General features: G+C 38.8%; 1 protein-coding gene across 1 annotated transcript in view; it reads right to left on the bottom strand.

Annotated features, from left to right (window-relative positions):
* Positions 1–217: 217 nt before the first annotated feature.
* The window catches only part of ABCD3 (ATP binding cassette subfamily D member 3), a 53652-nt gene continuing 26280 nt past the window's right edge, over positions 218–27589 (bottom strand). Inside the window, exons 8-23 of the mRNA XM_032217713.1 lie at positions 27470–27526; positions 25602–25744; positions 24353–24422; positions 21053–21122; positions 18790–18887; positions 18605–18696; positions 17442–17530; positions 16771–16843; positions 14037–14100; positions 12403–12480; positions 12251–12316; positions 12076–12165; positions 8558–8677; positions 7398–7502; positions 5326–5382; positions 218–2430 (exon numbers count right to left, since the gene is read on the bottom strand). Of these exons, the coding sequence (XP_032073604.1) occupies positions 2353–2430; positions 5326–5382; positions 7398–7502; positions 8558–8677; positions 12076–12165; positions 12251–12316; positions 12403–12480; positions 14037–14100; positions 16771–16843; positions 17442–17530; positions 18605–18696; positions 18790–18887; positions 21053–21122; positions 24353–24422; positions 25602–25744; positions 27470–27526 (1350 nt within the window). The 3' untranslated portion in view covers positions 218–2352. The remainder of the gene's footprint in view (positions 2431–5325; positions 5383–7397; positions 7503–8557; positions 8678–12075; positions 12166–12250; positions 12317–12402; positions 12481–14036; positions 14101–16770; positions 16844–17441; positions 17531–18604; positions 18697–18789; positions 18888–21052; positions 21123–24352; positions 24423–25601; positions 25745–27469; positions 27527–27589) is intronic.

Here is a 27589-nt window from a genome sequence, read left to right as displayed (position 1 = left end):
AATGTGGAATTCTTCCCAACAACTTATATCCCTCAGAATCTTCTTCTAGATTCAGAGAAGATTTTATAGGGTTGTGGTGGCTGAAAGGATATCTCTTCAGAGTAAACAATTATCTCTACTTCCCAAGCAATGCAATATCCCACTCTATGAAGAATGTTGCCATTAAGCAACCCTAGATTTTCTACAAAAGACGCTATATGCTTTAGGGTGCTTTCCAGTTAGTAACAAAAACATACATGCCATTTTTGACTATTACTCACTTGTAGCCCAGATTTCCTGTAAAGGAATGTATTTTAATAGCAGTTTTTTTTTCATACGAATTTCTTGAGAAAGCGGATCTCTGTAGAATAGCGGCACAAAAATAAAAAAATAAAAGATCATATGTGGAAAAAGAAGTTTTCACCAGAAGCGTGGCAACCAAATTCAAATCAGAGCTTTATTTATTCCTCCGTCAGATTTCCATTCAATCTGAAACAGCCATTCCAAGCAATTGATTTGTGCTAAATTGGTATCATAGTCTTGCTGTTTGGAATGCTTTTTTCAGATTATGACATGCCCTGATGCATTGTCTGTAAACTCGTATCAACTAATACTATCAATATCAGCTTTTAGGGAGAGAGAGAAAATCGAAGTAATCATAAAAAAGGCAATTCTTTGTTAAATATGAAATGGCAACAAACTGAAACCAGTTATTTAATATTTAAACTGAAAATACTTATTTAACATTCATTTTTGCATTTCTCAGATAATTCATCCTAATCCAACTCTCCACCCATTTACCCAGCACATATGAAAACAATGGCATTTAGAAACACTGACTTTTCGGAAAAATAAACAAATCTGATGAAATGCTTGGAAGTTTGAAAAATTCCAGATTTCCCATGAAATAGGGATAATTAATGATCGACTAATAATTAAGAACAAATGCTGATTTTAAGCAAAGGGAGGGGGGAACACCAACCACATTTATTTTGCATGTAGTGCTTGCCCATCATGTTAAGTGCATGTGGATGTTATATTATAAGGACAAAAATCACATCATACAGCACAGTTTTTAAAGATTTGTTAGAAGAATGATAATCAATTACATAGCCAGACTAACCAACTCATATCTTCCAGTCCCATCTATGTCAAGAAATCTAGATAATAATTTATAATCATTGCATGTAAGTTTTATCACATACTTGTTTCAAAAGTGCTTATTTATAGTTAAGCGGTTGTGTCGTTTTTATAAAAGTAATGGACAGGAAGCCAAACAATTCTTCAAGTAATAACTATATAAAATAGTTCTAAAAGATTCTGAACTGTTTCTTGGGGACTCTGAACTGTTGTCTCTCTGGCATTAAATAGTTTACATTCCTTTTTTTTAAAAAAATCACGTATTATAGACCTACATGCCAGGTACAAAAATGTCCAGTAAATGCCTTCTCTGAAAAATCCAAATCCTTGTGGCAGATATGTATGGCATTTTATTTCAAACTTGCACACTACATTCTACAATTTAGAAACAGATTAGACCTCTCATAAGCGAGAATGTCCTTGATCTGTATTCCATGACAAGGATTTGGAAATTATTGTATTTATTTCTTCTTCATCCCCTCCCCCTCCCCATTCTCATTCCTCTTATTTGTCCTTCTGAAATTGGAATATAAAGGCCAAATGGAATATTGTTATTTTATTTGCACTGAGCAGGAAAAAATGGAAAAAACAGGATTGAAAGGTAGTCTCCAGCAATGGCCAGAGGATGTTGGATGGAGTTTTATTTTTTTTGCAAAGAAATTCTAAAGGGGCTTTTCTCCCCTCAGTACACCTGGAAGGAGACTCTCTCCACAGACATGGCTAAGAGGAAGGCCAATTGCCCCATATTATGTTACAGTAATACAACAAATCCTATCCTGAAAAGAGTACAGATAATGAACTGACACACTAGGATGTTGACACAGAAATTCGTATCTGTTGTGACGGGGACAGAAGAGGTAGTGAATCTAATTTTAATAAGGGCCTTCCCCAGAGGAAGTATGGTCAAACAGAAGTCAAATTAGTTGACTTCAGACTGTTTACATCCCAGGATGAACCAACATTTCAGTGATTTAAGCCCAACTTAATTTAGGCAGATTTTTTTAAAAAAAACAAAACACAAGAATAAGAACATTCTTAGAGCATATTAATAATTAAACCAACATGAACACAAATTAGTAATATTCTACATAATAATAAAGGTACTGACAGCTTGTTATCGTATTCCTAGTAATCAATTTAAGAGTAAGTCAAGTAGCTTTGTTACACCACAATGTACGTTTCCCAAGTTCAGTATTGTTAACAGTCATGGCTGTTGATGGTCGGAGTTGGGGGTTATGAACCAAACTCAATTGTTTCTTCAGTAATTTTCTTGAACTCATAGTTGCCTCTTCCATCCATGTGAAGATAAAACTGGGGAGACAAGAAAACAGTCAGCAAATTTGGATATTAAAGAGTGAAAAGTATGCATCTGTTTAGATAAGGATCATTTAGAGGAATTCATCTTCAGACATCGCCCTTGGGGAAAAGAGCTCTGTAAAATGTGGATATTTGATCTCCATCTGCTGGCCATGATAATTCAACCAGTGGCCTAAGCCTTATCCTTCAAAAATGAATTCAATGCTTTTTATTACTGAAACCCATAAATTGCTAAATAATAATCCTGTATTTTTCAAATAGTCATTAAAGACAATGGGTATTAAAACAAGTGTTTTATATATAAAAAAAACTTAACTGCAACAAACTAATGACAAAAGTGACCTCTCTTAACTGTTAACAAAGTTTTCATTATATTTATGAGCAATCACAATGTGCAATATTAATACAGGAAAAACCAACAATCTTCTTTAATTATCCTTGAGATAAATGTACATGATTCAGAGGAGTGTAAAATTGGTTTTATTGTAATGGTTTATTATGACTTTATTCTTCCATTATTCTATTCTAATAAATAGATGTACTTTTAATTTTTTTTCCCAATATACTTTTTTATTTTCCATTTTCATAACATACAATCACATGTATACTATTACATAGGCAGTATCCTATTGTATTAAGTAGTAATTACATCAGTTCCTCTTGTCATCAATGCCCAGAAAGATAAAAACACGTTATTAGCTCTTCTGCTCTCCATAACCTCTTTCTTCTACCTCTCTCCTACCTCCTTCCTTCCCTCCATCATCCTTTCCTACTCTACTTCCCCCTCCTTTCTCCTTCTCCTCTCTCTACATTCCACTCCTCCTGATCCTCCTCGTCTTCCCCCCTTACCCTCTCTCCTATCCCTCTCTCCCCATCTCTCTTCTCTCTTCTGTTTCCCACTCTTCCTCTCATTGGTGTATTTCTGCTTCTGAGCGAACTCCAATCTATGTTGATGGTATTTATGCTTCCATATCCATAGAAATAGATATACTTTTGAAAGGAAGTCTCAGTGACAATGTGGTTATGATTCCGAACTTAGAAATTTAGAGGAAAACTATAACAGAATCTAAGCAAACCTCTGGCTCTTAAAACTCAAAAATAAGGGGAAAATATGTAGTGAATTCTTCCATTTATTTACTTACAATGTCAATTTCTAAGGCTGCCCACTCGCCAATGACTCTGGGCAGCTCACACAGAGTTAAAAAGAATACAGAGCACTTTAAAAAAAATCATAAAAAGGAGTTGCATGAGGGGAAATAGGGCTGAGGGAAAAACCCCACAGGAACTAAACAATACAGCCTCAGAGTTCAAAATGCTGAATCATGCAATGTCCCAGCACAGTGTCTGTGGGAACAGAAAGATCTTTAAGGTTCTTCTAAGGAGTGCAAGACTGGGATCAAACAGACCTCAAGAGGAAACTGTTCCAAAAGGCAGGTGTAGTGACAAAGAAAATTATATGTCTACTGGATCCCATAAGAAGATGATATTGTTTTAACAGATGAAATCTGAAGCATTCCATTGGCTCTTATAAGACAGGCAGAAGACATTCCAGTGAACATTCAAGCCAATGTAAATTATTAATCTATTTAAAGGGTAGATGATAAGAACAGTGACCCTATTTCTTAGCAAAATAAATGAAAATCATGAAAAAGAAGTAACGTTAGGCCTGCTATTCATCTTTTCTTTTGGACCCCAGGCCTACCACGCTTTCTATTATTCTACTATGCATTTTTTTATTGTGGGAAAACGGGAGAGGGGATTTTATGGAGTTAGGCGATATGTAGCCATAACAACATTCTTTATAGAAAGCCAAGGTCACTCTTTGTCTCTGCACCTGACCGGAATTGGATCAGGTGAAGCTGCCAGCATGGCAGTGGAAGATTGGACCATGTGATGGACTTGTGGGTGTGAGGGAAAGTTCTGGAACTTTCAACTGAGTGGGAAAACTGGGAAGCCTTCAGGTTTGAGTTTTTGCAGATGTGCCAACATGGCTCTCTTAATATATTGGAACTTTGAGGAATACTTTAAGGAACACTTTGCCTTGGACTCTAATTTAATTTTGGATGCTATCTGGAACCATGACAAATAAATTTGAAAGAGACTCATAAGGGTAAAAAAAAATGTTTGTGTTATGTTTACAAAGGAAAATTCAAGAGCAAAAACAAGGAAAATGTTACCAAAATACATATTATAATAAAATTATGTAAAAGTGATTTACAGTATATAAATTCATTTAAAAAATAATTCAATTTCCGAGCAGACGTCCCCTAAGAGGGCTGCTGAACAATAGGAGGATTTCTCTCTCCTGCTAATGATCAGCTGATTTTGCTGCCAAAGCTGGTTCTTTGGTACTGATGCTCCCTGGATTTAACTTCTCTTTAAATTCAATCCTGATTTCCAATTTGCTGATAACCTTAAGGTTGACTCTGTATCTTGGGTTTCTATATATACATAGTCCTCAACTTACAATCACAACTGAGCCCAACATTTCTGTTGTTAAGCAAAACATTTGTGAAGTGAATTTTGCTGCATTTCATAACCTTTCTTCTTAAATGAATCAATGTAGTCGTTAAGTTAGTAATCTAGAAGTGACTTGTAAGTGGGAGGTTTGTGACCTGAAGACTTCCCATACTTATTAAAAGTGTTATAATGCCTTCAAGCTAATTCCTAGGCTTAAAACTTTATGCTTTGAGACCCAAATATTTAAAGAGCAAGTTTTCTGTTTGATTATGCCCCCTAATTCAGATAATAAGAGATCCTATGTATGTTGTTTTCAACCTATCCAGGAATAACATACCAAGTTAGTCTTATTTCCTTAGCAGACATGGATAATGTCAAATGGATTTTATGCATTAGAAAAAAAGAACAGTTAAATAAAATAAGCCTTACATCATGGTGTTTCCAAAGTGATTTTCTGTGAGATACAGTGAAGAGAGTGATGCCAACCTGAAATGCCAAAACACAATTTAAGGGTTATAAATGAGCTTTAGATTGCCAGACATCTATCCGCACCGAAGTCCAAGACACAATAAAAAAAGCCAACCCATATATAATCTACAGAAAAATAATCCAATTTTCCAAAGTATTCTTTTTTCTAAAAGCAGCTATAGGAAGCGGGAACCTTTAGAACAAGATTATAGTGCCAGAATGACACTTTTTTCTCTGTTTAACTTTATGCTGCACTATTTTCTTTTGTAACTTAACAGCTGCATTGTGATGCTTGTACATTTTCCCTTCAATAAATAATAGCAGCTTCGAGTTGGGTGATTTGCAACAGGGAATCTCCATGGGAAACATAAGAATTCACTCCCTTCTCCTAACCCTCTCCTCCCATTCTGCCCTTTGGTTAAAAATCAGGCTACAACTCATATGTCATCTTTACTTAGGGGTTCAAAAAATTAAATCCTAAAGAGATAAAAGATACATAAATCTTTTTCACTGAATTCGCCAGAATTGAAGACTAATGCTTCAAATATATTTTAACCATTTTTAAAACTTGCATTTCAAGGCAAAGAAGGAACCTGAATGCAGTGAATGAGAAAATATGTGCATGAATAGTTAACTCCAGCTTCAGCAACTGCCCAATTCTTATTTGCTTTGGCCGTAACAAAGACAAAACCATGATTCAGGGCAGGACCAGCTAACTCAGTTTCAACTGTGAGATGGGGAAGCATATACAGTTAATAAATAAACTTAAATAAATAAATCCACAAAATACCCAGTTAGCCTTCTTACTGCATTATAGCAATAGCAGTTAGACTTATATACCGCTTCATAGGGCTTTCAGCCCTCTCTAAGCGGTTTACAGAGTCAGCATATCGCCCCCACAGTCTGGGTCCTCATTCCACCCACCTCGGAAGGATGGAAGGCTGAGTCAACCTTTGAGCCGGTGAGATTTGAACCGCTGAACTGCAGATAACAGTCAGCTGAAGTGGCCTGCAGTTATATCCCTTCATCCCCCCTATCCAGGACAGGGTTGGGCAACTATGACAACTTTACAACCTGTACAGCTGACTTTAGGAATTCTGGGAGTTGAAGTCCATATGCCGTAAATCGTGACCCGTCAAAACCGCGGTCCACTAAAGCGCACCCGATTAAAGCGCGTACGTGACGTCATCAGCAGCGTGACAAATACGACAGCGGAGAAAAAAGGGTGCTTTAAAAAGCGCTTTTAAAGCAAGCCGATTCACATAAAGGTAAGGGTTAGGTTTAGGGTTAGGTTAAGGTTTAGGGTTAGGTTTAGGGTTACGTTAAGCGTTAGGGTTAGGTTTAGGGTTAGGTTAAGGGTTAGGTTTAGCGTTAGGTTAAGGGTTAGGTATAGGGTTAGGCTTAGGGTTAGGTTTGGGGGGGTTAGGTTTAGATTTACGCGTTAATTTTAAGTTTACCGATCACAGTGTGCTGTTTTCGTCGCGCTGTGATGACGTCACGTACGCGCTTTCGTCGAGCGCGCTTTAGTCTACCGCGGTTTTGTGGTGGAACCGCCGTAAATATGTCATAGCGGCCTACCCCCTTGGTCCAGCTTCTTTGACTGAAACTGGAGAAATAATTCTATCAAATCCCCATTTTTTTTTGCTCAGCCATTATCTCCCCACTTCCCCCCCAAAAAAAACAATGACCCGTATTAATCAATGAAATAAATCATTCTTATCCTTTAGTTCAGAGAAATGATCTTCAAGTTGGACGAACTTCATGAGGAGAAGAACAGACTTAAGTTATATTCTACGGAAAATATCAAAATAAAAATCCCCCAAAGTAGACGGTCGTTACTCTTCACGTGATTTTTCTCTCTCTGCTGTTTTATTTTGCCTTCTTTAACACATTCTCATGTTAATATTTTAGGGTTAGGGTCTGTAGGCCTAACGTTACTATAGTAATGTAGCCACACCATTTTCTTTTCTTTAACATGGCTTTAAAGTTGGATCTTAAATTAGCAGTGCAAGATTAACCACAGAAAGACATACTTTCCGACAATGGCTGTAGATGTATCCCTCCACATCAACACTAACGGCGCTCGTACATTCATCCAGAATGGCAAACTGGGGTTTATGGTAGAACAATCTAGCCATCTGCAATGGAGAAAGAAATGATGAAGGATTACCATATAATCCATATATACTAAGAACATTGAATTGGATTTTTTTTTTAAAAAAGCCTAAGATATTTTGCAGATAATCATAAAAAATAAGCCACATTATATGATGGGAGAGACGTTCAAACCACAAAAGTACTACAAAAATGTCCCTTAATTCCATCACACTCATATTCTCCAGAGAGAGTCACATTATTTGTATGCTGTCAGTCCTGGAAGCTATTTTTTTTCGTTGGATTATTTGTAGTCAAAGTGAAAATAAAAACAGCAAATTTTATACGTGGCACACAGTTCTCTTTTTTTTCCTCCCCCTTGAAATAGATGCAAAAATTTCATTCTGTTGCCATCACACAGAATTATCTGAAAATATTTTACTAAATTTCTGACCCTCTTAAAGGTAGCAATTAATGGGAGATTTATCTATGACTCAGAACTGCTGCCAGCCTGAGTTAACTCTAGATTAGAAGAACAAATATTCTGAACTGGAATTAAGCAGATTGCGAACTGTAAGTAGTGAACTTATTATTATTATTTTATTTTTAAAAGCTTATTATCAAAAGCAGACATCGTAACACATTTTGTTCCTATGTAATATTGTACTAAATTATTAATCAGGTGTTCCTCGACTTACAACAATTTGTTTAATGACTGTTCAAAGTTACAACGGCACTGAAAAAAAAAACCATATGACTGTTTCTTATACTTAATGACCATTGCAGCATTGAAACCACTGTTCAATAACAGTGGCAACAACTATGGAGCATCCTATAAGAAATGAATTTATTTATTTATTTATTATTAAAATTTATATGCCGCCCAATCCTGAAGGACTCTACACTTAGGAATGGAGACAACCCTGTTTGCTCTAATAGTTTATGTTTGTTGGAACCTAGGGATTTGGTGGTCTATAAATGTAATTAATAATAGTGGTAATTGACCACCGTTTTACTACTGAATTTATGTAAACGCGTCAATCAAAACAAGTGGTGGAAAATGTACACAGTGTCAAGGGACACTGTGAAGCCAACCAACCGCCATTCTCTGTTTCTCTCCTCCACTGAGAACATCCATCCAGTCTTGAACGCTATCCCAGCCTCCTTCACGTTCCAAGATTTGACCCAGCTGGACATTATCCAAGTATTCCTTTAACACCTGCAACCAAAACAGTAAACAAATATTGCTTAACAGACTGCTGATATGTTTGCTACTATCTCCCTGTTAATTTAGCTAATCCTCCCCCGTCCCTAACAATTTAGATTGGTTTAGTTCAAAATGTTTTGTCAGATAAATTGTACCCAGCAACCATATTACCTGAGCTAGATTATGTACTTTAAGTGGTATTGAAGTACATGATAAATGTTATGCAGTCTCGCATACAGCTGGCCTGAAAGCGGTTCTGATTCACTGACCTTCCCTTCCGTTAAAATAGAAAGCCTAAGTAACCAAATGCTCTCTTTCACCAGATCTATAGGTTTTTTCCTTCAACTTCTCTGTGATTCAAGACAGAAATCACAATGGCATTGCTACAGAACCTGGCACTGAAGCATCAGCGCAGATTTCAATCAACATTCTCTTTTTCTACATAGGAACCAGAGTTATGGAACTTGGAAATCCATGTGTGCAGTTATAAAATTCCCCCCAGTCTTGAAAGCTTGGCAGAAGTTAAAGCAGATGAGTAATTTCTACGCATGTACTGATAAACTGATGTATCTCTTCTTTATTACATTCATACCCTTTAACGGTATCAGCCGATAGGGAGGCTATGCACCTGATTTTTCTGTCCTATAATTTCAAGATGCTCACCAGAGGTGGTATTCAGCAGATTCCAACCAGTTCTGGAAAACCGGTAGTGGAAATTTTCAAGTAGTTTGGAGAACCATGTCTGAACAGCCCCGCCCCCATCTATTCTCTGCCTCCCGAGTCCCAGCTGATCGGGAGGAAATGGGGATTTTGCAGAAACCTTCCCCTGGAGTGGGGAGGGAATGGGGATTTTACAGTATCCTTCCCCTGGAGTGGGGTGGGAATGGAGATTTTACAGTATGCTTCACCTGCCATGCCCACCAAGCCACACCACGCCACGCCCACAGAACGTGGTGTGACATAAAAATGTTTGAATCCCACCACTGATGCTCATATAATAGCACATTTTCCTATCTGCCAAGCGGCAGTGCCTACAATAAATTCAGAAAATTAGCTTTTATGATTCTACTTCTATACTAATTCAGTATAGTTCTACAATAATTGAGAAAATTAAGGCTTGTATGAGCAATGTTGTAATTAATCTCAATTAAAAAAATCAAACAAGAATCAACCTAGGAATACCACTATAATACCACTATTCGGTTACAGCACAGAAACCGCTTTGGTCGCATTGACCGATGATCTTTGGAGAGCCAGAGATGGAGGACATCCCTCCATCCTGGTTCTCCTTGACCTCTCAGCGGCGTTCGATACCATCGACCATGGTATCCTTCTGCGACGACTGCGGGAGGTGGGAGTGGGAGGCACCGTGTTGCGGTGGTTCTCCTCCTACCTCTCGGACAGGTCGCAGTCGGTGTTAGTGGGGGGGCAGAGATCGTCCCCTAGGCCCCTAACATATGGGGTGCCTCAGGGTTCGGTCTTATCCCCCCTACTATTCAACATCTACATGAAACCGCTGGGAGAGATCATCCGAAGGCACGGGATAAGATACCATCAATATGCGGACGATACCCAGCTGTATCTGTCCGCCCCGTGCCAACTCAATGAAGCGGCAGACGTGATGAACCGAGGCCTTGAGGCCGTTATGGACTGGATGAGGGCTAACAAGCTTGTACTCAACCCAGAAAAGACCGAGTGGCTGTTGTGCTTCCCTCCCAAAGATTCGACCAATATTCCAGCACTCAGGCTGGGGGGTCAAATTTTACACCCCTCAGAGAGGGTTCGCAACTTGGGAGTCCTCCTGGATCCACAGCTATCTCTTGACCACCACCTGACGGCTGTGACCAGGGGGGCATTCGCCCAGGTTCGCCTGGTGCGCCAGTTGCGACCCTACCTGAATCGGGAGGCTCTCACAACAGTCACTCGGGCCCTTGTGACCTCTAGGCTGGAATACTGCAATGTGCTCTACATGGGGCTGCCCTTGAAGAGCATCCGGCGACTTCAGCTAGTCCAGAACGCGGCCGCGCGAGTGATTGTGGGTGCACCTCGGTTCACCCACATAACACCTATCCTCCGCGAGCTGCGCTGGCTACCTGTCGATCTCCGGATGCGCTTCAAGGTGCTACTAGTCACCCATAAAGCCCTGCATGGTAGTGGATCTGCGTACTTGAGAGACCGCCTTCTGCCAATCACCTCCCTGCGACCAATTAGATCTCATAGATTGGGCCTCCTCCGAATTCCATCGGCCAGCCAGTGCCGGCTGGCAACCACAAGGAGGAGGGCCTTCTCAGTAGTAGCCCCGACCCTTTGGAACGAGCTCCCCGTGGAGATTCGTACCCTCACCACCGTCCAGGCCTTCCGCACAGCCCTTAAGAACTGGCTAGCCCGTCAGGCCTGGGGACAAAGATAGCTGCCCCTCCCGAATGATGAATGAATGTTGCTTATTATTTTTTACTATATGTGTCTACGTCATTGTTTGTATTCCCCTTCCTGATTTTTATGTGAGCCGCCCTGAGTCCCCTCAGGGAAAAGGGCGGCTTACAAATGTTAATAAACATTCAAACATTCAAACTATAACAGCAAATCTGAAAACCAATGAAACAATGTTCTATCACAGGGGTAGTCAACCTTTTTATACTTACCGTCCACTTTTGTATCTCTGTTAGTAGTAAAATGTTCTAACCGCCCACCAGTTCCACAGTAATGGTGGTTTATAAAGTAAGGAAGTAACTTTACTTTATAAAATTTATAAAGCAGAGTTACAGCAAACCCCTACCGCCCACCATGAAAGCTGGAACGCCCACTAGTGGGCGGTAGGGACCAGGTTGACTACCACAATACCTTATTCTGTTGGCATGCTTATCTATAATAGATACATATTTCCTTTTTCAAAGTATTATATCTTTCTTAAAGAAAGACAAATCAGAATGTGTAGAAACATTTATAAATTTCCCTTCTTCTTCTCTGCTCCCATTAAGGTTGTAATAAATACAAGAGTATCAATTCATACACATATGCACTGAGACAAAACTGGTTTAAATCACTGGCATTTCAAATTATTACATGCTTTTAAAATTTACAGCGATTTCTGTTTTTTGAATTTTGATTTACTTTCATTATACATCTATAGTAAATGTAACCTTTAAAAACAGAGCCTGTTTGATCTAGTGGTTAAGGCACAAGACTACAGGAATCTGTGAGTGTTAGGTCCCATTTTTGCCATAAAAGCCGGCTGGGGTGACTTTGGGTCACTCACTCTCTCTCAGCCCAATGTACCTCACAGGGTTGTTGTTGAGGAAAAAGTAGGAGGAGGAATTGTGTTGGATATGCTAGCGGCCTTGTGTTATTTGTAAAAATGATAAAGGGGAGATTCAAAGAAATAAATTGTTTGAATAAATAATGCATTTCACCTGGTCAGAGATGCCTTTCCTTTTCTGATCTTCTATAGTGTCTGGATAAATTACTTGGTCTCTCAACGTCCCGAGTGTCATATATGGTCTCTGAAATTAAAATTAAATTATAATTAGAAAATCGTGGCATTTGTCAGAGAGAAGAAATGTCAACGGTCCTGGTGGTTTGATTTACCTGGGGAACATAAAACAACTTTCCTCTCTCGGGTTTAGTTAGGCAGCCGCCGAACAAGGGCCACAGCTGCAATAAGAAAAACACAACTTATTAGAATAGAAATATAATGTCATTTTTTTTGCCCTTCAAATCAAGTTTACTTTTTTACTTACTTCACCAAGGACCCGGAAGAGAGAACTTTTTCCACATCCATTTGGCCCACAAATAAGGACATTTGCCCCAGATTGCACCTGGAATATAAATCAAGACAGAATATGTATGTTTAAAGTTTCTCAAATGCTAAAAGCTACAGTATATGAATTACCTTCACAATGCATGAGATTTGCTTCATTAACTTGGGAACATATATTTGATTTAGCAAGTATTTTCTAGATACTCCTTCGAAACACAAGCACTCAAAAGTATTCAAACCTTGGAAGTGTTTATAAAATTTGGTAGAAGGAAGTTAAAAACCTACATGCAAATTTTCGGTTCACTATGGGACGGACCTGCTTTTTTAAAGTACTAAAACGCTCAGTTAAATTGACACATTTTAAAAATAATTTGAACTAGATTGTTTTATGAAAATAAAATGGAAGATTCTGCTATTGTAGCGTGTCTCAATCAAGTATGGTTCTGGGCTTAATACAGAGTTATTTTTCTGATCTGGTCTACCTTAAAGATCATCCCCCTGGCTACTTACTTGTGGAATGCCACAGAAATTGGTCCTCTCTCTCCCCTACTCTTTATCATTTATATGAAGCCACTGGGAGAAATTCTGAAGTGACTTGGGGTGCTGATGATACAAAGTTTTATGCTGCCACCCAAGTCTGAACTGGGCTCCATCAACTGTGGAGATCCTTTTTTTTTTGTCTGGAAACTATAAGGATTTGGATAGGACAAAACAGGTTGTTCTAATGAGGCAATCTTGGAGCTACACAAAAAATGTTATGGAATGGATATTTTGGTTTATATTATGACTACCTAATGAAAAAAAAACTCAGCCTGATTAATGTGTTTTTTCAAATTCCTATATTAGTGTTGACTAGGCCCATGGAGAATAGCAATCAGTTTGTCAAATTTCTCCTGGTTTCCATGTGTATAGCATGATTATCACCAGGAAGAGATTTATGCAAATATTTAGTATTATGCATACAGAGGATGGGAAAACTACTTAGAATCTATGTGGGTTAGCTCCCCTCTTAAAAGTTTCCCATATAGAAAGCTTTCCTTTTCCTGCCTCTTGGGACTTCCCCCCAAATTTAGAAAACATTCTTGTCTGTGAAAGGGCCCTATACTGAGAAGGAGAAACTCCTCAAAATTAGGTAGATTTCACTGAATTATAATATAATAATATAATATAATATAATATAATATAATATAATATAATATAATATAATATAATATAATATAATATAATATAATATAATATAATATAATATAATATAATAATAATATAATAATATAATATAATATAATAATATAATATAATATAATATAATGCAATGCAATGCAATGCAATACAATACATAATATAATATAATATAATATAATATAATATAATATAATATAATATAATATAATATAATTAATATAATATAATATAATACCTCCAATATAATATAATACCTCCACTAATTTTGGATAGTTTTTCACTTTGAAGGCAATCTCCCTCACTATCAGAGATCACTTTGTTCTGAAATAATCTTCCAAAGACAATGCTTTGGGATGGGAAGTGGAACAAAACACATTTTTATTCTTATTCAGCGAATTATTTCCAGGTGAAATTGTGAATGTTACAAGGTACCTCAAAGTTGAGATCTTTAATCAGCAAATCGCCATTTGGTGTTGCCAATGGAACGTGATCAAATCTTCAAGGAAAATAGACATACCACCATTAATTATTAAAAAATATTACCATTGCAAAAAGGGACAATTAATAAACTAATTAGTAAACTGTCTACTCAATTTACTAGTGAATTGCCGTTAAACAAGAGGGTTAACATTTTCAAGGTGCTTGCAACATAGCCGCGCCCACAAAATAAGCAAATAACAAAATGTCCTTCAAAATTTTTGAAGTTGAAAACGGGAAAATATATGAAAATCTACAGAGTTGAAAACATAAACACTGTTAGGTTTCACAAGCATTAACCTCTGTCCCTCTTTCTCAATATTTGTAGATGCTATTACTTTTCAGAAACGATATGGGTATTCCTTAAGTTACAACCACTTTTTCAGGGATGGCTCAAAGTTACAGGTGAATGATACACTTGGTTCCTGAAGCTACGGCTGTTGTGGCACTTCTGAAGCCAAGTGATCAAAATTCAGGCGCTTGGCAGCCCATCTGCACTTACAATCACAGCGGTGCTTCAATTTTCCCTGCCTATCTTTCCCATCTGTGCCACAATTTAGGAAGGGTTCCTTCTAAGCCTCTTATTCTGTAGATGTGGGTAATGCTGTCATTGTTCCATAGGCAGCCTCTGTCTCCCAAGCTCTTTCCCACATAACCCATTACACCTTGTCAGCAGTGGGAACAAGAAGGAGGAGCCGAGGTGGCGCAGTGGTTAGGGTGTAGGACTGCAGGCCTCTTCAGCTGACTGTTATCTGCAGTTCAGCGGTTCTAATCTCACCGGCTCAAGGTTGACTCAGCCTTCCATCCTTCCGAGGTGGGTGAAATGAGGACCCAGACTGTGGGGGCGATATGCTGAAGCGGTATATAAGTCTAACTGCTATTGCTATTGCTAAGAAGACAGCAAAATTTAGCTGGGGCAGTGGAACGCAGGACGGCAGGGGCTTCAGAGGCCAGAGCACAAGGGCAGTTGATGTTGGGACAGTTACAACTTCTTGAGATGACTGGGGCTTCCCATTGTGATGGTTGAAGCTTCCTGGGATAACTGCAGCTTAGTGCTAGGGCAAGGACTCCTTGCAGATTTATTTATTTTATTTATTAATTAGATTTATATACCGCTTCATAGGGCTTTCAGCCCTCTCTAAGTGGTTTACAGATTTTTAGCAAATTGAGTCAGCAAATTGCCCCCACAGTCTGGGTCCTCATTTCACCCACCTCGGAAGGATGGAAGGCTGAGTCGACCTTGAGCCGGTGAGATTTGAACCGCTGAACTGCAGATAACAGTCAGCTGAAGTGGCCTGGAGTACTGCACCCTAACCACTGCGCCACCTCGGCTCTTCACATCCAGAGCTGTGGCAAGCCATGAAGCTCCTGAGTTGCAAGGTGGCAAGCAGCCCCCTAGGCCAGTGATGCCGAACCTTTTTTTTAGCACCGAGTGCCAAAAAAGTCGCACGGAAACGTCGTGCGTACACGCGCTTATTGGGGGTCACACTCCGAAAAAGCTGAACTTCCGGGTTCTAGCGTGCATGCACGCCCGATGATCAGTTGGCACAATCGCACATGCACACACCAGTTTTTGCCACTGCCGCGTGCACGAAGGACAGCCGATTATCGCATGCACAAGGGCGCCAGATACCCAGAAGGCAAACAGGCAAGGATGCGCGTGCTGGGTGGCATGGCCTTGCGCGCCACTTTGGGCTGCCACACCATCATGGCCTTAGGCTGTGCAGTTCCTGGGCTGCTTGCTACCAAGCCAGGAGTGATTTGCATTGGAATGCATCCTTAGCTAACGATGGGTGGAATTCGGTTCACAATTGCAATCGGCACTGCCAGGATTGCTATCGCCAAGCAATGTAGCCGCATAGCGTCAAGCTTTACAATCACATTGTTTAGCGGTGGAAATTCCAGTTCCAATTGCCATCACAGCTCTTTGTACATAAAAGAGAACTAAAGGTGGAATTGTGTTGATGTTGACTGTTTCCTTTCGAAAGCTTGGATATGTATGAACAGTAACTGTTCAATAACTTTTTGACTGTGGTTTCATAAAGCCTATTTTATATGTTTACTTCACTGCAACTCTCTCCCACAAAGCTTCTTGTAGATCCAAGAGATGGCCATAGTTGTTGACAGTTGGAGTAAAACACTGATCAATGTAAAACAGTTGTCTTAAATCAATCAAGTCAGATCCCTAGATAACCCTGCCAACTGAATATGTAGTGGCTTGTGATACTCATTCATTACACATTTCAAATGTAATATAATTTGCTTTTCCACTTAATTCATTGAATCCCATGCAGATGACACTAGCTCCAAGATCTGTGGAAGCATGTCCATACAGAGGCCTACAAGATCTGTGGAAGCATGTCCATACAGAAGCCTACATGATTTTCTGCATTCAGAAGACCACAATTGTACTTGTACTTGTACTTGACGCCTCTTCACCCATCGTGGGTATAGTAAATCTACAATTGGGGGTGGGGAAGGGTGAACAAATGGCATTGCCAGGAAGCAATTGTAGACATGGTCTCACAGCTGCTTCTTGTACAGTTTACTCTTCAGGGTAAAAGGTGTGTGCAGAGATCTACCACAAATGCTAAAAATTAAAAATAAAATCTAGATAGCACGGATAGGTAGGTAAAAATGAAAAAGGTTAATAGGACGTCTTAATAAAAAAATGAGGGATTTTACCTACTTGATAATGTTATCTGTTATGACAATTCGTCCTGAACCAGGAATCAACGGAGTGGCTTGCTTCAGGTCTAAATCTTAAATTAAAAAAATTAAAAACAGTAAATAATTAATAGTAAAGTTATTATGTGTTTTTTTTTTAATAAACAATTTTATACATTCACTTATATACTGAATATTTGCAATAATAATAATATAATAAAAAAAACCCCACCTAAACACAACTCATCATAAACCCAACCTGTCGCTTTCATACACCCCTTCTTCTCCCCCTCCAACTTTCCTTTCTCCCCCCAACGATCACCCCTCTTACTTCCCTTTCCCCTCCTATCTTCCTTTCTCGCCTTCCTCACCCTCCTTCCCCTCTCATCCTCCTTACATTCCCCTCTTCCTCCCTCCTTACTTCTCCCTCTTCCTTTCCTCTACTTCTCACTTTGGTGCATTTCTCTATTCATTAATCTATTCAGTTACTAAAAATTGCGCTAAAAAGAAAAGAGAAGGAAAAAAAAAAAGAAAAAGAAAAAAAAGAGAAAAATAAAAAGAAAAGATAAGGAACAACAGTATACAAGTGTATTCTTCTTATTCTATATATTGAGACTATATCTCCACCCACCCATGGTGGGTGGATGTGTTTTTGTATTAATTCCTTAATCAACTTCAGGGCACCATAGTTACCTTTGTCTTGTGTTAACATGGTTCGTTGATATTTCCCTTTGTTTAGTTCCTTCAGAACTTGCATTAATTCTGTAATTCGAGCTGTGAAGCTAAAGGTTATAAATCTATTAAACTGACAGACTTCAAGAATTTTCTTCAAAACTGAACGTTCATCAAAAATAGATGAAATCGACAAGTTTAAAATGGAAAACAAAATAATACATATCACGAGTGCATATTATAAACATTTAGAAAGATTTCTTTTTCCATAAACGATGGTCCAAGCTTTGTTAAAATACTTCCTTTTTTATATTTCAAATATACTTTTTTATTTTCATTTTCATAACATACAATCACATGTATACTATTACATAGCCAGGATCCTATTGTGTTAAATAGCAATTACATCAGTTCCTCTTGCCATCAACACCCAAAAATATAAAAACCCATTATTAGCTCTTCTGCTCTCCATACACCTCTTTCTTCTACCTCTCTCTTACCTCCTTTCTTCCCTCCAGCATCCTTTCCTACTCTACTTCCCCTTCCTTTCTCCTTCTCCTCTCTCTACATTCCACTCCTCCTTATCCTCCTCATCTTCCCTCCTTTAAACTCTCTCCTATCCCTCTCTTCCCATCTTCCTTCTCTCCTGTTTCCCACTCTTCTTCTCATTGGTGTATTTCCGCTTCTGAGCAAACTCCAATCTATGTTGATGGTATTTATACTTCCATAACAATATACTTAACATATCCTAGTTTTAAATAAAAAATAAGAGAAGACAGTATACATGTGCAATCATATTACATTAAAATTTAACACCCCTCGTCAAACCTCCCTCCCTCCCTAAAAACAATCAAATTGATCTTAGTTATCTCATAATTAGAAATTAATACGGATTTGGGGCTAACAAGGAGGATAAAATACATTTATTTTATGAATGAAAATGGGATTGCACTTATTGGTCAAGGTTACTGTTGGGAAACTACTGGCCAGGCTGGAAGGAGGAGTAAAGCGAGGGTCTAGCTTAGAATTCTTGCACAGCCAAGCTTGATCTCCCTCAACAGTCTTATCTGACTGTTCCTGAGGAAGGTGAGCAGTCTGGGCAGATTCTTATAACACAGGTAGAAGTCAATGAAATTGTTTACTTCAACTATTTACGGCTTTAGTTGCTCGTACTTGACACTTACCCAGCCAATCGAGTCATCTCACGACCCGCTAGGACTATTCTGCCAAGGGCTTGAGACATTCTCAGTAGCATTCTTCCACTTTGGTAGTAATCCTTAAAACAATGAAATACAGGGTTTTCTCTCAAAAACCAACAAGCAATATGCGTGTCATTTATTATAACTACTGCAGCAAATATATTACTCACCTCCAAAAGTTCAGCATGGTTGCTACTCTGATGACGAGGATGGGACAGGTCTAGAAACGGGCGGCTAACAACCAGATAGCCAACTACGGTTGCAAGATCTGTAACATTTGAAAGGGGGGGGGGGAAGTATTTCTAATTCCATGTCGTTATTTTAAATGTGGATTGATCCAACATTCAGACAGCAGTTTCATGAAACACCGTTTTATTCTTTTCAGTTTAATACAGGTAGTCCTTGTTTAGCATGACCCAACAATTGCGCAATAGCCATAAGCGCGATGACAAAACTGCGCCAACAAAACCGTGACGTCAAAATCCCGTCCACAAATGCGCGCCGACAAAATTAGGGGTAGGGTTATAACGTACGTATACACGTCCCACTATGTAGTTTGTTGATGATGTGATTTTGTCGGCGCGCATTTGTCGGCACGCTTTTGTGGGCGCAATTTTGACGTTGCGGTTTTGTCGGCGCGCATATGGATATCGCGCATTTGTCGCAACAAATGTTTAGCCACCACAATTAGGAACCAGCGAGTCACGGCTGCTAAGTGGGGAAATTGTGTGATCAGAACTGGATTTCAGGGTTGAAATTGACAAGTGAAACTGACACGGCTGATCGGTTTCACACCTTGGCTTACGTTTGCCTCCTAACCATTCCCCAGTCCTTTGGAATGCTCATCCCAGCACAGTTATAACAAAGGAATTAATATTTGTATTTATATTCATTGGAGAGCAAGACAGTATAGGAGTCCTTGCTTAATGATCGCAATTGGGCCCAGAATTTTGGTCGTAAGTTATTGTGATCGTTAAGTATGTGCCCATGTAACCTGACTCTGTTTTAGAACCATTTTACAGCGATCATAAAGTAAGCCACAACAGTCATTAATCAAATCATATTATCAATAAGCGGACCGAGAGATTAAGCGAATCCAGCATATTCAATGGGTGGGGTTTTTTTTGCCATATTCTGCTGGAAACCAGCAAAAACTGCCACAAGTTGTGGCCACCTGACCCTAGGACACTGCAACTGGTCTTAAATGCAAAACAGTTGCCAAGTGTCTGAAATGTGATTGTGGGACTGTGAGAGCATATGTGGGGCGGTTGTAACTTGGAAGATGGGTTGCAATTTTTAGTTTATGGTAAAGCAGTCAGTTACTACGTAAGGGCTACTTTAAGCAGGCACACAGTGGGTAATACACATTAAAAGCAATATTCAGGTGCAAGCAGATATGAGCATGCCATGCAAATAGCCCATTGTGTTTCCCTTTGTGTAACTGCTTACTCTCTTGTAATGTCTTTCTCTTGGAGAAGGACAGGTAAAGGCACAGGAGAAATTACCTACAGAAATAGCTTGTTTTTTCTCTTCCCAATTCACAGAGAGATTGGTGAGGAAAGAATTAGAAGAGAGTAAGCAGCAGAGGTGAGTTCCTACCAGTTCGCACCTATTCGGTAGAACTGGTTCGTCAAATCTACCGAACCGGTTAGAAGAGGTTCCACCAGTGGACCCGGAAAGCAGGCCACACCTACAGAAGAGGTTCCAAAATTTTTTGAAACCCACCACTGGCAAGGATCTTGTAACTTGACAGCTTTAAGACTTGCATGCTTCAATGCCAGAGTTTCTGAATAGCTACTTGGACCGACCTAAGTACTAATTCATAATTTCATATCCGGTCACATGGGCGGCAAGCCATTCCCATCCGGTCACATGGGTGGCAAGCCACTCCCACAAAGGAGGCCACACTCACAGAGTAGGTTCCAACAATTTTTGAAACCCACCACTGGTAAGCAGGCACCCAATGGGGGAATAGATTGGGCTGTTTGTGCAGTGCACCATGGTTCCCGGCATCAGTGCATTGATTTCAATGTGTATTACACCTCTCCAATCTTTTTATTCTGCAAGGGGAAGGGGGAAGGACAATGACTGTAATGGAGATCGCATTAATTCAGAGTTTAAACAATCATCTGGGATCAACAAAATGTAAACCAACCCCTGTTCTATAAGACTTTTCCCTTTCCTTCTGCCCAAGATTATGGAAACATCTTAAATGGTACAGCAATCAGAAGGGAGAGGCTGCTATTTAAAAGTCAGAAAAAAGATACTGGCATTATCGAATTTTACATGGCAAAATGCCTGTTTTGTGGAAATTCTATAACAGGAGAGAAAGAAAGAAAGAAAGAAAGAAAGAAAGAAAGAAAGAAAGAAAGAAAGAAAGAAAGAAAGAAAGAAAGAAGGGAGGGAGGGAGGGAGGGAGGAAAGAAGACTTACATTTAGCAACAATGGTGTCTACGAAGCCCATTGTAAACCGGAACAGAATGAAATTATGCAGATGCTCTACCTAGGGCGATAAAAAAAATGAAAAGTTATGTCAACACATTTTTTTTAAAGATTTTTATTAACAAACATGTAAAATACACACACACACAAATTAGATGTACACATCATTTATACAATACAGTGCGAAAAGGAACTTCCTGTTTTTTATATTAGCAATCATCAATCGATACCGCTCACCTTATATTATTTCCCCTTCTATCGTATTTCATTTGGATTTCACCATTCTTAACCCTCTTATTTTACTCATAACTATTGTTTTTTGAGTTTTGTTATATTCCTTCATTGATTTTTGTTTCTTTCCTCCATCCACCTATACCATTTATCCCATATCTGGTGGAATTCTGATTCTTCCTTTCCCTGTATTTCTTTAGTTAGTTTATCCATTTCGGCACAGTCCATAACCTTTCTTATTATTTCATCTTCATTTGGGGTTAATTTGTTTTTCCATTTCTGGGCAAAGGTGATCCTTGCCGCTGTAAGTATATGTAGTATTAAATATTGGATTTCTTTTTTGTATTTCACCGACATAATTCCTAATAAAAAAACTTCAGGTTTCCATTCTATTTTAACCCCTTATTGCTTCCAGCCAATTTTTGATCCTTTTCCAAAAAAAATTTGCCTCCTCACAGGTCGACCATAAATGGTAATATGTTCCATGTATTGATTCGCACATTTTAAACATGGAACTTAAATTATGAATTAAAAACAGATCGCCTCTCAGTCTTTCTTAGGATGTATTTATTTTATTGGGAAACAAAAACAGGAAAAATGTTGCATTCTACAATATACAGGAGCGAACTACTTATCCAAGAATTGCAAATTTGTTAAGTAGCAGGCCACTTTTCGCAACCTCATTTGTTGTTGTGTTTTAGCAATAGCAATAGCAGTTAGACTTATATACCGCTTCATAGGGCTTTCAGCCCTCTCTAAGCGGTTTACAGACTCAGCATATTGCCCCCAACAACAATCCGGGTCCTCATTTTACCCACCTCGGAAGGATGGAAGGCTGAGTCAACCCTGAGCCGGTGAGATTTGAACAGCCGAACTGCTGAACTGCAGTCAGCTGAAGCAGTGCTGCATTTAACCACTGCGCCACCTCGGCTCATTATTTTTTTTAAAAGTACCATCTTTTTATAAGCCATAATTTTCAGAAAAGATGTGGATAATTTTATTGCTATAGTACACTGTAAAAATGGTTTATAATTTCAAGATAACCTTTTATTCACAATTTAATCACATTTATATATCTTTATATTAGATGTTCGTAGATGAGGGAATCATGACCCTTTTGAGGCAATGACAATCACTGTGTATTGTTGAGTGTGCCCAAAAATAAAAATTAGAGAAATGATTTTTTAAAAAATCTCATGATATTTCATGCAAGAATAGTAATCTTATGAAATTTGGTTCATTTGGTGTAATTTCACTGCATATGCCTCTCAGTTGGTATTTTGGCAGGCAATAAATAGCACATTGGCTTACAAAGTAGTCTCTGTGTTAAAGATCTTAGTTTGTGTAGAATAGCATGAGTAAAATAGGATTTTGGTTCAATTGGTGCCAAATCCTATTTGAAAAAGTTTTAGAAGATATATTAATCTCCCATTTAGATTAACAGAAAGTGGACAGAAGGAAAAAGAATGAGAACATTGTTTGGAAAAGAATGAAATGATGTATGCTACAAAATACCACAAAAATGTGTGGAGTTATGAGAAGTCTGTGAAAATATACTTGGTCTATTAAAAATGCTACAGGTGGGGAAAAAAATCCTTACAGTAGAATGACAGCAGCATAAAATGAGGACCAGAAAAAAAAAGTATGTGTGTGTCAGCGGTGGGTTTCAAAATTTTTTTGAACCTACTCTGTGGGTGTGGCCTCCTTTGTGGGAGTGGCTTGCCGGCCATGTGACCTGGTGGGAGTGGCTTGCCAGCCATGTGTTTTCTCTCTCTCTCTCTTTCCTTCCTTTTGTCTCTCTGTCCCTTTTTCCTTTTTTTCTTTCATCTCTCATTTTTTCTTTCTTTTTTTCTTTCTTTCTTCCTTTCTTTCTCTTTCTCCCTCTATGTGAGTCTGTGTGTGTGTGTGTGTGTGTGTGTGTGTGTATGTCAGTGGTGGGTTTCAAAAAATTTTGGAACCTCTTCTGTAGGTGTGGCCTGCTTTCCGGGTCCACTGGTGGAACCTCTTCTAACCGGTTCGGTAGATTTGACGAACCGGTTTTACCGAACCGGTGCGAACTGATAGGAATCCACCTCTGGTGTGTGTGTGTGTGTATACTGCATATAATGTAGTCAAAGAGAAAAAAGAACAGTTAAGATTAAAAATGGCATAGAAAATGCGGAGCAATTTTGAAATATACATGCCCGTATATACTCTACGTCTTAAAAAAGAATTACAGAAACTGTATCCAATATGTGGATGTGTTATGTTGATGACTCGCAAGAATAAAATATGCAGATAGGTAAACACAGGTAAAGCTCTTATCACATCCGTCAAGGAAATGATATGAATTCTCAGAGGCAAATGTCTGCAACGTGAAATAGTTTTTTCTGCCTTTTAAACTTCATATATCAAATTTGTTAAGCTTTAACAAGAAGATTTGTTTTGCCTCTCAGATAGGGCTCCAACCTACTCACAACTAAAAAAGTGAAAGCATATTTATAATGCAATATGGGAAACTAAAAAAGTGAATTAACGGTGAGGGGGGAAAAAAGGCTTTGGTGCTTGTAAATAGCACTTGTAAAAGTCAAATGCATTTTTTTTAAAAAAAAAAAATCCACATCCAGGATCAACAAAGCTCACTGATTCTGAAGTCACTGGGTCTAAAGGTAGTTTTAAGTCAGACTTAAGGAAAAAAATAAAGCTATAAAGACTGAGAAGGGAAGAAGGTGATAAGCAGGTTTGGCAAGATTTTTGGAGAATGACTATAACTAAATTGAATCAAATCAAATTGGAGGAGACAAAATCCTTATTACGACTGAAGGGCCAATTTGTAGACAAGGCCAATATGCTACAATCATGTCCCCTTTATAACTATATCATTTGGCAAATACACATAGTCCTTAGGCATTGCTTTCAGAAAAAAATAGTTTCTTTCACCTATTGCTTTTCATTTTTTCTTAAGTGATTGGTCTCGTGCAGATATTCCTTCTAGCACAGAAGCCTTTCATAATCTTTAACATCACTGTGCCAAATGTTATGGATTATTTACAATTACCAAGTGGTTTGATGCTAACTTACCAGTTTGCGAAAAGATTTGTGAATCGTCTGTTTTTCCCTTTCATTCCCATTGTAAAATGCAATTTCCTCACTGTAGGAAAAAAAAAGGCCTAATCAGCAGCAAGATCAAGCTACGCAACAGGAGAATGAGATGGGGTTTGTCTACAGGTGATAAAAGTGTTGTGACACCTTGCTGTTTCAAACAACCGGTTGGAAGTCGTAATTTTAAATGCTCCCTCGATATCTTTCCCAGCTTACTACACATGTTTTAATTCTGCCCTGCAACACAGAATCACATTGGCTGTTTCAGCATTTCACGATTTTCGATCTCCTACATGTCTGGATCAGAATTTGAAACTAGTCTTTCAACTAGTGAAATCTTGCTGCCACAACAAAATTAGCAAAATGTTCTTGTTTAAATGACCAAGCAAAATAACTCAGAGTGTATGCATCCTTAAATTCTTAGTTACAGCCATACTTGTCTCCTCACAGGTTAGGTCTCCTCCAGATTCCATCTGCCAGCCAATGTCGGCTGGCGACTCCCCGGGGGAGAGCCTTCTCTGTTGTAGCTCCAGCCGTCTGGAATGACCTCCCCGCGGAGATCCGGACCCTTACTACCCTCCCAGCCTTCCGCAAAGCCACCAAGTCCTGGCTGCTCCAGCAGGCCGGGGGGCTTGTGAAACATCTAGCCCCACGGAAACTGTGAATGTTGCGTTTTTTAAAGTGTTGTCTTTGTCTATTTATCCCTCTTCCCTTGTCTATTGTGAGCCGCCCGGAGTCCTTCGGGAGTGGGCGGCATACAAGACAAATAAACTAAACTAAACTAAACTCTTGGTTCTCTAAGAGAATTACCAATAACTACTCCTGATTTTCACTGCTTTGGCAGTAAAGCTGACATTAAGTTCACATTAAGTAGCGAAGCAGTAAAGGTTACATTAAGTTTACATCACTACTAACTTCATTTTTAAAAAAATAAAACTGGTATTTTAAGAAGTTTTTTTTTTAGTAAAGAAACCCTTAGGATGTGCTTCGTACAACAAATTAAATCACACTAAAACAAATTATGACAAATCAAACATGTATATCTTATTCATTCAGTTTTCAGATGAAAATTGATTGTTTTAATTCTTTGCCAACCAATATAGAGAGGTTTAACATGAAACAGTTTAGAAGTTTTTAAAAAAATAAATAAATAGCAACATAATGGACTTGATTTAGCCTATAATATTTGGCCTAATGAATATTAGTTTCTCTTGAAACCATCTCATACCTGTTTGTGATCAGCCGTGAATTGACATATCTGTATTCGCCTTCATATTTTTGTTCCGTGATAGTCATCTTACCAATAGGTCTTCTTAAGCGAGTAAGAAAAAAGCCTGAAAAAATCAAGTAGGCCATCATGGAAGCAGGGCCCTGAAAATATCAAAGAATAAAATAAGACACAACTTCCAGAATAAATTTATTAACAATATTTTCTTTTTCAAAAAGAATGCAGCTAGCAATCCATCTGTGCAGAGGCTAGTTGCAAAGTTATCACCCGACTACAGATGAGGAGTTACTTCCAACTACAGAAAAATGTAATCAATCTTAAAGTTAGACCTGCCAATTCTGAAATTAAATAACACTTACTTATTTTTTTATAAATGACAGCAGGTTCCAAATATAACAACATTTGCTTCTGAGTAAATACTTATATTGTATCATATATGTCAAGGGCTGATCTATGATAAGAAACTGTTCTGAAAGATTATGACACAATGACACTTAACCTTTTACAGTGGCTTATTAATACATCCATTTCTACTACAAAAAAAAATGTGTGCAGAGATGTGGGCATGCATGTGTGTTCTGACCCGCCTCGTCCCACACCAACACACTCGGGGCCAAAGATAAGTTACGGCATTTAATTAACAGACAAACAGGTCCTTGGCAGCAAACCGGCACAGACAAGCTTGGGCAGCAATAAACACAGATAAGGCTTGGCAGCAATCCAGCCTGCCAAGCTCACAATAATGTTCTCCGACATTCGTTCCTGCATTGACTTCTGCAAGAGGGGCATGTGCACAAGCAGTCCTTTTATAGTCTGGAAAGGAGCCTAATGACCACCAGCTGAGTGCAATTACCTCCTGTAACTGCGCAACTGTTCCTGATGCCTATTAGCTCTTCAGTGCCGGGCATCCAGGAACAACTCACTGCTGACCTCAGGCTCACACTCCCTTGTCTCCTCCCCACTGGTCCAAGGCTCAGGCGCCTCCTGTGGCCAACCAGTCTCTCTGTGCCCTGCTCAGGGTCGGAACCCTGTCCAGGGTCCTCCACATCCTCCAGAGCCAACTCATAGGGCCCCTCGCTGTCGGAGTCTGGTGGCAGCTCCAACAGTTCCTGCTGGGCCACAACACTGTCTGTATGTGTTTGTGTTGATGCCTGGTGACTGCCTGGATGAGTCCCTGCAATTTTGGGGGGGCAAGATTTCAGAAGTAGATTGCCATTGCCTATTTTCTAGATCTCAGAGGCTATGACTGGGGCAAGATCACCCAGCTGGATTTCATGCATAAAGCGGGACTAGAACTCACACTCTCCAGATTTCTAGTCTGGTGCCTTAACTACTACACCAAACTGGCTCTCTACAAGAACTTTAATGTATGTGAAATTCTTAAAACTCTGAACGATCTACGGCAGTGGTAGTCAACCTGGTCCCTACCGCCCACTAGTGGGCGTTCCAGCTTTCATGGTGGGCGGTAGGGGTTTGCTGTAACTCTGCTTTATAAATTTTATAAAGTAAAGTTACTTCCCTACTTTATAAATCACCATTACTGCGGGACCGGTGGGCGGTTAGAAAATTTTACTACTAACAGAGATACAAAAGTGGGCGGTAGGTATAAAAAGGTTGACTACCCCTGATCTACAGATTACATTATCAAGACATTGTTAGAAGAATCCCACATTATATTTACCATCTGTTTATAGAGTATGTAACACACATTTGACAGATTATAATGGTTGAAAATTTCTAAATTTCTGGTCATTTTAGTTCCAAATACTACTCAATATTACATTATAGAAAATTCTCAATAATTCATCTCTCCTATTAGAGAATATATAATCCATACTTAAAGTACATAAATAAAAATACAATTTTACCTGTGCTCCTATTGCGCTTGTTAGTTTAAAGATGTACAGAACAATATCCAAAAATGGCTGTAAAATAAGATTTAATTGTAAATATTGGTCATGGGAGAAACAAGCAATATGGTTTTTTTT

Source organism: Thamnophis elegans, chromosome 5 (assembly GCF_009769535.1).
Source record: "Thamnophis elegans isolate rThaEle1 chromosome 5, rThaEle1.pri, whole genome shotgun sequence".
In the NCBI taxonomy this organism is placed as follows: domain Eukaryota; kingdom Metazoa; phylum Chordata; class Lepidosauria; order Squamata; family Colubridae; genus Thamnophis; species Thamnophis elegans.
Note: the sequence above shows the minus strand (reverse complement) of the source record. Positions and strands in the feature narration are given on the sequence as shown.